This window comes from Gopherus flavomarginatus, chromosome 3 (genome assembly GCF_025201925.1).
Source record: "Gopherus flavomarginatus isolate rGopFla2 chromosome 3, rGopFla2.mat.asm, whole genome shotgun sequence".
Taxonomy (NCBI): domain Eukaryota; kingdom Metazoa; phylum Chordata; order Testudines; family Testudinidae; genus Gopherus; species Gopherus flavomarginatus.
In genome coordinates, this window is record NC_066619.1 from 128950167 (window position 1) to 128966943 (window position 16777).

At 40.9% G+C, this 16777-nt stretch overlaps 1 protein-coding gene across 1 annotated transcript in view; it reads right to left on the reverse strand.

The window, feature by feature from the left end:
* Positions 1-16147: 16147 nt before the first annotated feature.
* LOC127046279 (protein regulator of cytokinesis 1-like) overlaps positions 16148-16777 on the reverse strand; it is a 61257-nt gene continuing 60627 nt past the window's right edge. The window contains exons 15-16 of the mRNA XM_050943116.1: positions 16578-16711; positions 16148-16230 (exon numbers count right to left, since the gene is read on the reverse strand). Of these exons, the coding sequence (XP_050799073.1) occupies positions 16589-16711 (123 nt within the window). The 3' untranslated portion in view covers positions 16148-16230; positions 16578-16588. The remainder of the gene's footprint in view (positions 16231-16577; positions 16712-16777) is intronic.

Below are 16777 nucleotides of genomic sequence, written 5' to 3' on the forward strand. Positions count from 1 at the left end.
CCTAAAAACATCAGGTCTGTGTGTGATAGTCTGTATCCCTATGTCACCCCTTTTACAAAACTATAATGGATTTTGTACAAAGGATGCCTTGTGAGGTATCATTTGAAAATTCATAATGTGCTGATCATCATTGTCCTGGTAAAATGTTTGAAAACAGTGTATAACATAATGTAAAGTTAAGATTCTACTTTATAATGTTACTAAGACATATTCTAAATCTAGGGAAACAGCCACAATCTAGTTCCCCAGAGACAAAAGACAAACGGATGCCTCAGCCAGGTGGCAATGAAATCCTGTGGAACATCACCTGGTTAAGCAGCTGTTCTTCTACAGGAAAAAGGGTGTAACTGAGAAATTTACATTATGGTAACAAACAGCTAGAGGTTCCTGTCTCCACAGGCTGGGTGTCTCCTGAACCTCAGCTGGAGATGATTTTCAAAGAAAAAGAGAGTGATAAGAAAGGGGAACAAAGGCCCCAAAATACCTCTCCCTTCATCCCTGCTCACATGATCACCACACCTGAAGGACAAGAAAATTAACACTGAACTCAGGGAAAGGTCCTGGGTGAAGGGCTTCCAGCCAGTCAGACTGCTAGAGAGAAATCTTTGCTTTGTATTCCCTTAGCCTGTTAAGTTCGGTATTAGTTTGTGTTTCACCTTTTATTTCTTAGTAACCTGGGGAATGTCACACCATGACAATCCAACTCAGCTCTGAAAACCATGCTGTCTGTTCCCCTATGGGAGTTGGGACTGATTTTGTCCTTACATTGGACAAACATAAGAAACTCCGTACATTTAACGGAGTGTTGTTCACTGACTGGAGAAAAAGAGTGTGCTGCCCACTCCCTTTAGACTGGTGGATGCCCTGACATACAGATCAGAGAAGCCCTAAAGACAGGGCAGCCTACCCCTTGCTTGACTCCCACTATAGTCTTTCCACCCTACTGGGATGCTTTGGCTCCCTACAGGGAGGGTTCCTTGGAACCCCTGAGAATATGCCATTGGATTGATTCCTGAAAACTCCAGCATAGGCAGCAGTTACTGGTGAGTAAGTGGAGGGAAGCACAGGGGTTCCCCTGCCCATGCTTTAATTATGGAATCTAGACATGGCAAAGGCCAATGGACCGTTCCCAGGGTCTAGTCAAATTGTACATTGAGTTAGAATGGAGCTTCCACTAGCTCCCTTGACTGACAATTTAATAGGTGTCTTCTCCTTTCTTCCACACCAAATCCCCCAGAAAAGAAGGACTTTTGTGTTACTTGAGGAACTGACAGTGAATAGGCTTCCGTGAAGCCAGTATCACTGACATGCAGGGGAGGGCTAGCTCAGTGGTTTGAGCATTGGCCTGCTAAACCCAGGGTTGTGAGTTCCATCCTTGAGGGGGCTGTTTATGAAACTGGGATAAAAATCTGTCTGAGGATTAGTCCCCCTTTGAGCAGGGGGTTGGACTGGGTGACCTCCTGAGGTCTCTTCCAACCCTAATCTTCTATGATTCTATTCTATGACATCTGAAGGAAGCAATTTCAGGGACTACAGTCTATCTCTCAGTGATAGATCATCAGGGGAAATGGAGATTTCATTTTTTTTTAAACCCACGATAAAAAGTGTCATACTGAGATAAGAACAAGCATGTTTCTAAACAGCCAGTTTTTCTATGCCTTGGCAAGATCACTAGAGTGGGGCAACGCTATGAGAGAGCACTGAGAGAGCCAGTCAGACAATTTTATAGTTAGTTAATTGGAGAGTTATATTTACAAATATGAACGATTAGCCTTCAAGAGTCTGGTGTGATTGGGGTTTCCACTGTACTTCCCTTTCTCCAGACTGCTTGGCATCGGAGACTTGAATTTAATAAATTAGGAGAATGCTGGCTTGACTTCTTGTGCTTTTGATTTCTTCCGTCTTGCTGAGTTCCTGATCTAAGCAGCTGGTATTCAAATCCCGACCCCGCACGCGCGCACACATACACACACTTTCTTTTCCAGATGGAAGTGATAGTTGAGCAACTAGGGAGGATTTGAATAACTGAGGTCTCATAAATCAGGATTCCAATGTATTATTGCCATTTTACAGATGGGTAAAGTGACTTGCCCACTCAAGGGTAGCAGAGTCAGGATTGGAAGTCAGAGCTTTCATCTGCCAGTCCAGTGCTTCAAGCACTGGAGGAAACCATCCTTGTACTCACACTACCATGACAATGGAATCCAGTCATGTCACTCTTTCATAGAAAGGCTGACTTGTAAACAAGTTTAACAACTAACTGGCAGCAGATAAATCAGTGTGCCACCTGTGTGTTTGTTCTCCACTTACTAGCAAAGAAGGTTTTGTCCTGTGCAACAGAGAGGGAGGCCTTTCAAACTACTCTGCATTGTACAGTTCCCATAGCAGCTATCAACAGCTACCCCAGATCCTCTCCTTCCTTTTGGTTCTACCTAAGCCACCATTGAAGCATGGAGGAAAATCAAACGTAAGCAAAATAAAACTCATTTTTAAAGTGCCATGACAGTGTCGTTCAGTATTGCATTTCCTGGCACTGATCTCCTGGCAAAGGCTGGCTTTTCATTCTGAACTTTTTAGTCATCTTAGGGAATTCTCTCTAGCTGGAATCTACCATGCCATTTGCAAGTTGGGGTTGTTTGTGAAGTTAGAAGAGAACTGTTTGCATGTTTGGGTTCTGGGAACTGGGGGTAGGGGGGAATTTAAATAAAAATGTGCTTCCTCCTGGTAACAAAACCTGGTTAAATTTTAGACATCATACTCTAACACATTTTTATTGTTACTTCACCTTCTTCCATAAGCATCTAGTGTCTGGGCCTGATTCTCTACTGCTTTACACCTTCAGCCATCACCTGTGCTAGGTAGGTGTAAAAGGCTGCCAACTCGGAATCTTCCCAATGCATCTTTAGCTTACTTTGCACAGGTGCGACTACACAAGGTGTAAGGCACTGCATAATCCGGCTCTTTATCTCTGAATAGCCAAAGTCTTTCTAAGTGCCAGACACCTGCTCTCCCAGCAGCCAAACCTTCCCAGATTATCTGCACCATCTCTCCAGCCTCCTGCCTCAGGGACATGCCACAGCCCAAGCTAACAAACCCTCTCAGATCCCCTATTTAGAAGCATCACCCACGCCTGCCTCAGAAGCCAACCCTCTAACCTCCAGTGAGGCAGGCTAAATCCAACTCCCATCTCCTTTTCAATTTTGTCACCTGCCCCCCTTCGTCACACCTCACTTCCAGCTGTCAAATCTTTCATATTCCCTCACCTCAGTTGCTAAGTGCTCATCCTAGCCTCCAAACTTAACCAACTGACTCCTACCCCTCCGAGGTGGGACATGCTCTCCTGGTACCGTTGTTAAATCTAACACATCTTAACTATTTCTTGCTTTTTTTGCTTGTTTTCTCATCATTTGTATTAAGTAACATTTTTCAACATTATAGACTCATAGACTTTAAGGCCAGAAAGGACCATCATGATCCTCTAGTCTGACCTCCTGCACATTGAAGGCCACAGAATCCCACCTACACACTCCTGTAATAGACCCCTAACTTCTGACTGAGTTCCTCAAATCATGATATAAAGTCTTCAAGTTACAGAGAATCCACCGTTTACACTAGTTTAAACCTGCAAGGTACCCATGCCCCATGCTGCAGAGAAAGGCAAAAAAAAACAAACCCAGTGTCTCTGTCAATCTGACCCAGGGAGAAAATTCCATCCCAATCCCAAATATGATGACTAGTTAGACTCTGAGCATGTGGGCAAGACCCACCAGCCAGACACCTAGGAAAATTCTCTGTAGCAACTCAGAGCCCTCCCCATCTAGCGTCCCATCACTGGCTGTTGAAGGTATTTGCTGCTAGCAGTTGCAGACTAGAGAGAACTTAACTCCACCTCTTTGTGTAATACAAATCATTACAAGACATCTACTCCCCGCCCCCCAAGACCTTCAGCTTTGCCACCATCTCAATATAATGAAACCTTTTCCTTGCCATCACTGAGCCCTGGATTGACATACTGCTGGATGAACTTGTGTTCAGCTCTGCAAAGGAAGGGACTGGGCAGGGCTAAGGCACTTGAGGGGCAGGGCTGAGGTTCGCAGTCACCAGGGAATGTTGGGTGGGTTCAGGGACCTGCAAACCTTCTGCACTGCCCCACTACAGCCCAGCTGAGGACTTGGATGTGGAAAGGGGCCAAACATATTTATGCAGAATTCAGCTAATCAATTCAGTTGACACGAGCTTCTTTGGCCACCAGCTCAGAAGCACAGAAGTGGCTGATAAACATGGTATTGACTCCCAAGTAGAGCTGGGAAAATCACAGGCTTTTCAGTTTGTGGCAGTTCTGAAAAGTTGAAAAAGAAATTGGGTGGGGGTTGAACCAGATTTGAGTTTTTTGGTGGAGCAAAGAAGTCTGTTTTGGGTCTGGGCTAGAACAGAGATTTGAACCTGTATCTCGGGTGACTGCTCGAGCCACTGGGCTACAGCTAAGGACACTGAGTGGGAGGGCAGTGGCAACACCACATTATCATTCATGGTTTGGATGGGCATTGTAAACTATTCATTTGGTTACAAGCCTTTTGTATTATTGTTTGTGCACCACAGACATAGTTTGTTTTATTGACATTTAAGGTCACCTGACTTGAGTGGTTCTGGTAACAAAACCTTGCATTCTGGGTTATTACACCAGAAAAGTTATGACAATCTTGGCAACACATTTCTTACCCTCCAGCTGAGGTTGAAGCTGAAGGGTGGGGTGGGGGAGAGGACCTATTGTTATAGTTCTGTAATCTAAGATGCCCGTAACGCTACCTCAATTAACTGAGACTGTCCTTTCTTATGATTCCAACTACATACCAGGGTAAGAGTTTAATATTTACCCTTCTAACACTGGTAGCTAGTGCTGTGCAGCTTCTTTAGTTAATACAATCCTGTTATGTTATTAATAAATCTAACTAGATATCCTCTTACAAGTTTGTCTGTATGGGGAATAATGCTTCTCCCCACTGGATGTTTTCTGAAGCACAAGCTCTCAGTACTACACTAGAAGAAGATGAGAATTCAAATACAGTTTCTCAATGGCAGAGCTGAGTTTTCTTGGTAATTTTGAAAATCTATGAAGTTTTTACTAGGAGTAGGAGCAATCATTAACTCCAGTATTGTGAAATGATGTTTGGGTCAATATTGGGTCAAGTTTTCCCTTCGGGCAATTGCACAATTCCCGTTACTTCCAGGGCAGTTGTGGGTTGATTGAAGCCAAGGGCTGAATCTGATCCCTTTTAATATTTGTTCTCTGCTTACAGATATCTTGTTCAAGAGAATGTAAGGGCCTGATGCAATGTGGAAAGACTCCCACAGATTTCACTGGGGTTTGGATCAGGCCCATAGATACTGAACACCTGCTAATAGACAAGGAATCGGTATAATTCAGAGGTGCTGATTTAACAGTTAGACCACACCTTGACTGGACATTAAGATAGCAGCTGCTTGCCATTCTGCTGTTAAGATCTTCTTGCCTGATGAAGCTGCATGATGAATTTGGTATGTTCCCTCAACAGCAGGGTACTCAGCAGTGTTATCTTCTGCACCCATAGAAGAAGAGTTGACTGCAGGGGGTTACTCCTTCACTCTCCCTCTATATGGGTATGACAGTTGACCCAGGCAAGCAACTGGAAAGCAGTGTGCATACATGCACACAGTAACAACTGTGATAAGTGTGTTACCTTTTCACTCGCATTTGCTACCAGCACAAGGATAAAGCATGAAAATATGTAGCTATTAGCTCAAGGGACAAGAAACAGTAACTGGATACAATTTTAATGTATGGAATTCTGAACCAACACTAGCTTGACAGCATCCCTTAAAGTTAAAATGAAGCAACAAGATTTCAATTATGAGTCCTGAGCATGCGTCTGATGAAGTGGGTATTCACCCATGAAAGCTCATGCTCCAATACATCTGTTAGTCTTTAGGGTGCCACAGGACTCATTGTTGCTTTTTACAGATCCAGACTAACACGGCTACCCCTCTGATACAAGATTTCAATTGACACGATGTAAAGTTCAGTACAGTTTCAAACACATCTGAGTCATTTCTTACTGCTCCTCGTAGCTGGCAGCTGTAGGAACTACTGTCTTGTTCTTTCAGGATACTAATGGCAACCAGTTTGCACAAAGAAGTTACATCTATGATGGCGACCCTGGAAGCACTTCTGCCATCCAGACAATAGAAGAAATCAAAGCAGAGGTAAACATACAGAAATTTCGAGGAAGTCCACAAAGCCTAACAAAAACAGAGTTGTCACAGTCCAAGCTCAACAGTCCACCAGACCACCCTGCAAAACCAAGGGGAACAATTAAGGTATCAGTTTTTAAACATCTATGACAAAGGTACTTGACAAATAGAGGAAAATGCCAATGTCAACATGCTTATCCCCTAGCAAATATTTGGATTTTCCTCTTTTCCCTTCTGAATTACCATCTCCGGCGCAGTGTGGTGTCAGAACAGGTAGGGACTACTAGTTTTTACTGGCCGGCTGCCAGGGTCCCTAGGTGCTGAGCAAGGCGACCCAATGCCTTACATTCTGCAACCCCTTTGAAAACCACTGATCTACACTGAACAAGAGGAAGTAGAAATTATTGCACACTCAAAAGATGACATATTATAAAAGTTTCTCATATCCAAGAACACCTCTAATTCTGTTCACACTCACCACTGACTTCCAAAGGGGCAGATTCAGACCCATTGTTTTATACTATCTACAGTACTGCTAGAGGTTAGCTACCTCAGCTGGAGAAAGAATCCCGTTACCCATAATTTTTCCAATGTTTTTCACCTCCAAGTCATTGGTTTAAATTTGGCCCTGGTTGGTAATGTCCCAAAGTTGCTACAGTCTAATGGCTTTTGGCAGCCTAATGTAGACTGATTTGTTCCCTTTCAGTTCTCAGTAGGTTAGTCAGCACCACAAGACAATACCATCACTATTGGCACTAGTTAGTACCTTTATTGGCTTCCCTCACAGAGAGGCCAAGGAGCAAACTGACATGGACCCTCTAATCTCTGGAGCTGGGCCTTCCAGGTCAAAATCAAGGCTCATTAGCTCACTTTGCTACTGTTCCTGCGGTACACGTTCTGGGGGCACCAAACTAACATCCAGAGTAATCATTCAAAACACCCAATACCACTGGCCAAATCTTGTCATTCCCCAACTTACAAGCACAGAGAGCCCTAGAAGCAGTAGAAGCTGGTATGGTTCCATCTTCCTAGCATGATATTGAGAGCCTGGACTGGAGACTATACCCTGCTGCCCAGTGCACATTAAGTGACTGAGTGAGGTGGAGCTGCACCACCACAACGGCCACCACACATAGCCCTTCCCTTCCCTGCATGAGTGGAAGCCCACAAGGCTACATTAGCAATCATGTGGGAGCTCTGCTGCTGTTCTGTGGCCTGGTCAAGATTCCTTTGCATCCTCATTCTGCAGCAGATCTCCACTCATCACAATCTGTGTATAATGATGGCTGCACACACAAGTGAGGATTTGACCCTCAGAGATGGAGAGGCTGGTGGCTTTCTAGAAGAGAACTTCTGCAAGCAGCACAAAGGCAATTTACTAGCTGAGGGAAGATTCATGACCTTTGATGTCAGGAGTGAATGTGACAAACTGACGTGTTTCCTCAGGACATCTGCACCAGCATTAACTGGACAAGCGTGTAATGCCTGCTCAGTAAATGCATGATTTGTATTGCCTTCCAAAGTAACTTTATCACTGCAATATCCTGCCACCAAGGGCTGGAAGTCACATGATTTGAGATCTCTTCCTATCCCTGTTACAGATGTGCTGGTGGCCTGGACCAAGTCACTTTACTACCCTATGCCTCAATTGTCATATCTGTCAAATTCTTCCTATTTCAACAGGCAGAGGAAGTTTCAGGTGAGACATTTGTGCAAAGCACTTTGAGAGCCTATGATGGAAGGCACTGTAGAAAGTAAAACATTTTCATTTCTGCATTTGATACCTGGGATGAGTAACTACATTTCAGTATGTTTTCCTTTTGTTTTAGAGTAGCTTCCATGTTCTGCAACACCTGGCTCATAGCCTGAGAACACCACCTTTAAGGCCACCATAATGACCACATCAAAAACAAACCAAAGGCAGTCCCATGAGAAAGCACCAACAACTGCTGTACTTGAGGGCAGGGGAAGACATTCAGGAGACAGCAATCTGATCGATAGAGCAGATTGTGGCCTTGTTTTGAATTTTGCCAGCTCTCTCCCAGGTAACACCTTCCAGCCTTCAGTTTGGTACTTTATACACATTCATTTACTACTTTCTTTAATAGATACTATTACAAACCTGAATCTATTTCACTAAAGCAGCTTAAAAGTAAAAACAAGAAATTAAAAATGGTTTATCCTCTTTCAGATAGAATCATAATGTATTTGATTGCTGGATGCTGACCTGTCAGATGAATTATCAGTTAGAAAAAAAAATACTTCCTCTATATAGGTTGATGTAATCCAAGTGCAGCATGATTTTAGAAGTGGGTGGGGAGGAAATTCCAGTCATTTAAGAAGAAAAATGTGTTTCTTTTGGGAAAAAAGGTACAAATAAAAGCAATAAAGATCATCAATTCAGATTCTTCAACGTCTACATTTTTTTATCTTTATAACTGTCAGTATACCAGGGCCTAATGTGGAGGTAGATTCCTATGCCTTGACAGACAGTAACAAGGACAATAACGTATGGTAAGTATTTTTAAGCATTGCATTGCCTATAATCTTATTTTTTTGTGTCAGCATTGCTGATTCTAAATAAGACAGATCACTTAGGGAGGGGGAAGATCTTGACTAAAAATGCATGAGATCACATAGGAGGGGCAAATTAAAGCTACTATATGAACATATAGTATCTTTCTAGGCCAAATTAGCACAACCAGTTCATCCTGCCTCCCTTTCTCCCCCATTCCCAAGGAATAAGGTCACTCCAGTAGAGGTTTGATTTTTACCTTTGATGCAGTAGTCATGGAATCATATTTTAATGTTTAAAGTGTGAAAACTTGCGACTCTTCCTAATTGAATTGATTGCTAAATGCTCGAACAAAAGCAGAAGGAATATACCCACTAAATAGTTTTATTATAAGCCTGTTTCCTCATCCCATGGGAGATCCTATACACAAAGTGCTACCAGGAAGTGGGAGATAAACAGACTGTCATTTTCAGGAGACTGAAAACCATGCTCCCCCAAGCTCTTGGTTTTGGTCTTGTAAAGAGGAAGTTGAAAATTTCTGGCTCCTAATCTGAACACTGGAGAGGAAGTGGCGGAACACTGTCTCAGCTATGGTGCTTGGAAACGTTATGGGCCTGATTTTCCATGGCGATAAGCAGCCCATAGCTCCAGTTCAAGTCCATGGAAGTTGCAAGTGCTCAGCAGCTGTGCAGTTTATGCCTTCAAAAAGCATAATGCCTTTTGATTGCAAGGGTGCATGGCCCCAAGCAGTGTACCTCCCAGCACCAGGACTTCAGCCAGCCCTGCCTGGCACCTTGCCACTTGGGGAGAGTCAGCACTGCAAACGCTGCTACCTGCCCCTGTCTCCACCTCACATGATTATGCCTGCTCTGAGCCCCGGCCCATTAGAAGTGTGAGATCCTTGCAGCCTCCAGGAAGTATAATATAGCCCTTAGATGCTTATGAAAACACATCTCACAAGCAAAAAGTTGCGTGTAGAAAAGGAAGCATTATTCAATGTGAGGGGAGCAGAACATGAAGGATCAGAGACTGCCACAGCTTTTATTTTCCTTTTAGCACAAGTCCTCTTCTGCCATCCTACAAAGCAAGATTCCACACAATAAGCCTAAGTGCCGTCATCGTACTACTTGCAGTGGGCTTCTCTGAGGCCCGGAGAGCTCCATAGCCAAGAATCTGCATTGCTGGAGCAGGATACGTCTAGTCAGAATGCTCACCCTAGGAAAATTGCCCATTGTGCTGAGGGGCATCAGCAGAACTGGCTGATACCAACTGTAGGTGCCAATTGTTCAGCATCATTTCAAGAACTTTAGCTGCATCCAATGCCAACCCCTCATCAGCAACAGGGACTTTCCTAACATAGATGAAGCTGTTTAATTAGGATACCTTACATAAAATCAGTTATCCCCTCCCACCCACCACCCTTCTTTGCCTAAGAAATAGCTATGCCTCAGGGTCTGTGAGCAGATGTTTGCAGGAGAAAGCTTGTTTTTCCTCTGTTGGACATATTGATAGTTTTTTAAACCCATCACATGATTTAGAAGCTCCTAAGCTCTTGTTTCTCATTTAGAACACTAGGTTTGGACTTTAATAAAAGCTTTGTTGGGTGTGGGTGTGGGGGTTAAATAAAATTAGATAGTCCTCTTAACTAGACTGCAACTATCCCTGTGCACAGGAGTTAGTGGGTTGCAAGGAGAGGAAAGTAGTTTGATTTAGATTCTGAAAGCATCAGGAATGAAACCTAGTAACAACTTTAAAATTGTGCCGTGGAGTTCTGTGGCTACTGGACTTAGTTTCCCTGTGCACATAGGAGAGGAGATGGCGACTAAAGGTCATTTTGATAGAAAGCAAATGGAGACAAACTGAAGTCTACATGGCTTTTAAAACAGAACACCACTGGCCATCATGAACAGCCCCCAGCTAAAAACTCTGCAGCACATCAACGATGTACAGCCTATCTTGGTAAATGATCCCTCACTCTCACAACCTTGGGAGACAGGCCAATCCTTGCTTACTCACCAGAAACTACACACCACACCACAGAAACACTAACCAGGAACCTATCCTTGCAATAAACCCTGTTGCCTACTCTGTCCCCATATCTACTCGAGCAACACCATCATAGGACCCAACCACATCAGCCACACCATCGGGCTCATTCACCAACACATCTACTAATGCGATATATACGATCATGTGCCAGCAATGCCCCTCTGTTATGTACATTGGCCAAACTGGACAGGCCCTATGTAAAAGAATAAATGGGCACAAATCAGACATCAGGAATGGTAATATACAAAAGCCAGTAGGAGAACACTTCACTCTCCCTGGACATTCTATAACATTTAAAAGTAGCCATCCTTCAACAAAAAAACTTCAGAAACAGACTTCAAAGGGAAACAGCAGAACTAAAATTCATTTGCAAATTTACCACCATTAATTTGGGCTTGAATAGGGACTGGGAATGGCTGCTCACTACAAAAGCAATTTTCCCTTAGTATCGACACCTCCTCATCAGTTATTGGACGTGGACCACATCCACCCTGACTGAATTGGCTTTGTCAACACTGATTCTCCACTTGTAAGGTAATTCCCTTCTCTTCATGTAGCAGTATATTTATGCCTGTATCCAGGGTGGATAAAAATCAATTATTTTTAATTTAAATTGGATTTTTTTATATAATTCCCCCCCTCCCCAAAAGCAATCTAAAGATAATTTTAATTAAGATACATTATAGCTCAAAGATGTTTCATCATGGCATAGGGATTATAAATTCTAATTCTATAGTAGGAGACAATATATTTATGTAATCTTTAAGAAAAGTTTTGTAAATGCGTTCCAAAAGTTCATGGATTAGGGACCCAATCTTATGGGTTTCCAGGGGCTTCTGTATAGATTCTTTAGGTTAATCTTTCTTTCTACCCAATAGGACACAGTGCTCAGTCTAGAAGATACCATCAGAGATGCTTAGTTTTGCAGTTCTCAAACTGTGGATTTGGGTCTCCAAAGAAAACACACTTGTTAACAGCAAAAATGTTTTTTAAATAAATAAATAATATATAGAGGTGAGAAATAACAGACCTCAACCCTATTGTCCCTCTGCAAATTTGTGTACACGGAGTCAATCCCTTACCTCTCTCTAAAAGTGCAAAGTTTCAAAAAGTTCAATGAATAGAAGATTGTTGGGGGCGGAATAGATCTGGACAAGAAGTCTGGAGATACATGTGAGAAGGAAGGAACAGGCAGTAGAAACAAAAGTGAAACTGTTTGAGCAGCATATTCCAGAAGTTGAAGTCTTTCTGAGTGTAGCCTTCATTGACTTGAGATCTACCATACCATTCTCCCACTAGAACAGAAAACCTATAATGGAAGCAGGCCATAAGAGAAACCCAGTTTGGGAATATTTTAATGAAATTCCTCTACCTGTGGGTAAGACAGGCAAACATGCAAAATACAAACAGTGCAACAAAGTAAAATGCAAGGCCTGGTTGCCCGAATAAAACAACATCATGAGAAGTATTCCTCCTCAGGAAGAAGCTGCATTAAAGATGATGAAAGGAACATGTCTGAACATGCAGGATCTTCAGGTTGGTAAACTTTTTTATTTCACACTTTTCTTAAGGACAGCCTGTCTTTCTTCTGGACTATTTTTGAATTCTCATGTTTGAGCAAAAAATATAGTTGTTACTCTATGGCAGTATCAATTTTAGATGCAGCTGTGATAAAAAATAAACAGCTGAAATAGGCAGATCTTCCTTGTACAATTCCACCTTTAAAGTAGTACTGAGTGTCAGTGAATGCAATGAGAATACTAAATGAGCAGTATGGTAATAAACAAAATAAGTCAATGCAGTTATTTAATTAGGAGAATCCAACCTCAACATACAAGATCTGAAGACTATCCACCTTCAAGATCACCATAATTTTCTAGTTTCAGAGTTATCTGCCAGTGATGGTGTTTCAGTCACATCATGTCAGTCAGTCACATAGCCACAGTAGATCACCTGTAGCAAAAAGAAAAAAAAACGCTCCATTATCCAGAAACAACCATAGATAAATGTGTGATAAGAACCAGCGGATTACAAAAAGAGGTAATTGATGAAAAAATTGCCCCGTTTCTTTAGATAACAAACTGTCCTTTCTGTATGATTGAGAATCCACACTTCATTAACATGGTTCAGTCATTAAGACCAGAATATAGCCCACCCAACAGAGCAGATATAACAGGCAAATTGCTGGATAAAGTGTATGAAAGAGAAATTGAGCAGTGTGCACAAAGGTCTAGAGGGTGAAATTGTTAACCTGAGTCTTTATGGGTGGAGCAATGTCCACAATGATCCTGTTGTATGTGCTTGTGTGATGACAGAAGGGAATGTCTTCCTTAAAGAAACAATTGATACATCAGGAAATGCACACACAGAACACTTACAATAAATAGCAGTAAAAGCTATAACAAACTGTGAAAAAAAAATTCTAATATCTAGTATGCAGCTTGGTCACAGAGAATGATATCCAAGATGAGATGAAATTATTGAGAAGAGAGTGAAGAGTCCCAAGCTAATAACATACAGTTGCAGTGCTCATTTGATTCACCTCCTAGTCAAAGACTTCAGTGTTCCAGAAATAAAGGCTAACGTTGTTGAAATTGCAAATACTTCCGTAACAACCATTTTGCAGCAGTTACTCTGAAAAACGTGGGAGGATCCAAGCTAACTCTACCACAAGACGTGCGATGGAACTAAGTAGCGGACTGTTTTGAGCACTATATCAAGAACTGGCCTAATCTGATGACAGTTTGTGAACAAAATCGTGAAAAAATAGATGGCACTGTCGCAGCCAAAGTTCTCAACACTGGGCTTAAGAGAAATGTTGAACACATGCTAAGTACCCTGAAGCCTATTTCTGTAGCTTTGAACAAAATGCAGGGAAAGAGCTGTTTTATTGCTGATGCTGCTGAAATTTGGAAGGAATTGAGTGAGATCTTAAAGAGAAATATGCAGTGAGTTAAATTACAAGCATTAAAAAACCGAATGGGACAAGAACTCTCTCCAGCTCATTTTCTTGCAAATATTCTCAATATTCGGTACCAGGGCCAAACCTTTACTGCTGAAGAAGTGGAGTTGGCTATGACATGGACATCCAGCAATCATCCCTCCATAGTGCCAACTATAATAAACTTCAGAGCTAAGGGTGAACCGTTCAAGAAATATGTTTGCTGCTGATGTTTTAAAGAAAGTCACACAAGTAAACTGGTGGAAGTCACTTCAGCACTTGGAGACTGTTGAAGTGATAATCTCACTTTTAACAGCAGTAGCTTCTTCTGCTAGCGTAGAAAGAATATTTTCTTCCTTTGGACTAATTCATTCCAAATTGAGAAATCGTTTGGGACCTGAAAAAGCAGGAAAGCTTGTTTCTCTTTTCCAGATTATGAACAAAGAGGAAAATGAAGGTGAAGACAACTGAATTAGTTATAGAGGCCATTATTTTAAGTTTCTCATGGTGACCTGGCTGACATAGTTTGTTTAATTTTTTTTTTTAAATATCTCATATAACTATTTTAGTTAAAATCAATTTGAACAAAAACAAACCTGATTTAAAAAAAACTTGACTATTTAACTAAATTCAAAAATTCATATGCTTGTTTTGTTAAGATATGTTTGCTGTTGAAGAAAAAAATCTAGGCTACATAACGTTGTTGTTTTAGTTAAATAAAACAATTTAAAAGTCTGTCTTGTGATGTTCTCATCCTAATACAGCATGGCAAGAAAAATCCTCCAAATATTAATGATTAACATGTTGAATTGGAGATATTTATGAAGTCATTGGGAGGTGAACTATCTGCTTCAATTACCTTTGGTAAATGAAATAACCAAACAATTCTTCATTTTATGATATAGCTGTAAAACTAATCTGAAAAGTTTTCAAAATAAATCACTTAAAAAATGTATAGTGTGTACCTTCTAAAAATGAAACCTACATCTTTCTCTGAGTTGTGAAGAATATGTATTAAGATTATAACAACCAACAAGAATGCACTTTTATGTAGAAATCCACGATTAAATCGAGTCTTCCTGACTAGTGATTTAAATCAAATCCACCCTGCCTGTAACTGTAATTTTCACTCCATGCATCTGAAGAAGTGGGGTTTTTTACCTACGAAAGCTTATGCCCAAATAAATCTGTTAGTCTTTAAGGTGCCACCGGACTCCATATTGTTTTTGAAGTATTCTACTTCAAGAAAAACAAATTTCACAGCATAAGTAAAATTAAATATTGATCAATTTCCAAATCTGTTTTTAAAGTTTACTAATGCACCATGAAATGGCTCCTTCTCAGACAAATTACTATTTTTAATTTATGAATGCCAGCTGTTCCCTTTTAGTTACAAAACAGCATACAAAATAACAAAATGTGTTTTGCAAATACTGTAGACACATGAGATTTTCTTCAGAACCAGAAGTGGTAACCCATTGAAAACAGACATCTTGACTAGTGCAGCTTTTTATTTAAGAGCACAACACACATCTTTTTATTATTTCAATTGCTTTTCAGAATCACACTATATACAATAAGAAATATTTAAACACTTGTAAACACACGTTTTTATTCTAGCCACAACATTATCCAGATCTCCTCAAAGCAGTTCAGGCAGTTTACTCACTAATGTGAAGGTACATTTCAGTTCAAGACATGATATTAATACGATAAAGAGAAAGTAAACAAAGTTGCATTGAACAGTTCAGATGATTACGGATTGTGATCACTTCACTTCAACTAAGGGTTCCCCCACATCTCTACCCCCTTTCTCCCCGTTGCTTCATAATTGCCTGCACGGCTTGGTTAAAAAGCACCAAGGTTTGAGAGTTAATTGCGCGACAGGGTAAAACAATTAGACAGAATTATTAAGTACATGAAACCTGCAAGTCTGAACTTCATGAAGGAGTTTTTTAGTAGTAGTTCAAAGGCGTGAATATACATTTTTTTTAAAAAAAGGATTATGTTAGCACTCTAGAAAAAAACAAATGTTCATCAGTAAAACAAAATGAGCCAGTTCAATATCATGCAGCCACACCAATAAAGAAAGACAAGGTAAATACTTGAACTGTAGACTAAGACTTGCAGATGTTTGGTTAGAGTATTTTAAAGACTTCACTAATTCAACATGTTACTTTTAAGTGCTACTTTCTATTTTTATTTTCTAGCTAGGAAATAGAGTTCAAGGTACAATTCTGGTGCCACACAAATCCTTTTGACTTGCCGCATGTGCCAATTTGACAGCCGGAGTTAGTCAAGGCACTGGCATCAAGGGTACAGTATAAGTCATCTTCTCTCCCATCTATGAAAATAGTTAAAAGAGTTCAAGTGCCACAAAGAAGTGAGTTATTCCTGCATTTCAGAGGGTGCAGCAACAGGATCCTTAATATCTGTTCTCATTTACTGTAGAGTTGAAAATCTCACTGGTACTGCTAGTTTTCTTTGAAAGATCTTTCTGAAAATATTTAAGAAATTGTTAGGAAGATTAAGTAGTAACAAGAAAACATTACGATATAATCACAGCACAGTCAGTGGTACACCCACCCAATTAAAGTGATCTAAGTAGGACAACTCCATCTTCCTGCTTTACCACACTTTTCAGTTGTCTTTTGCAAAAGGAAGTCTATGCTTCTTTCAAACTTAGGCTGCCTCATTTCCCTTCACCAATATTTTACTAAATGTATTTTTGCTGTTTAAATGAAGTGGGTCCTGCCAGATTTCCCACCCCCCTCATTTCCCTTGATTTGTGTTCTTACTTAAGAACTTACTCATTTATGATTTAATACAGTTGTTAAAAATCACCTTTTGCTGGCTTATCCAGTTAGTGTCCTTTTTTGATCCTTTCCTTGTATTTTTCTGACCTGAACTTTTGTCCAACTCTGCAGTTGAGGATGCAGTAATACCATTTGTGATATGGTGACCAATACCATATATTCCTAAGAAGATTTAATAACTGCCTTACACAACAGCATTACTGCTTGTTTTCCATCCTACTACCAACA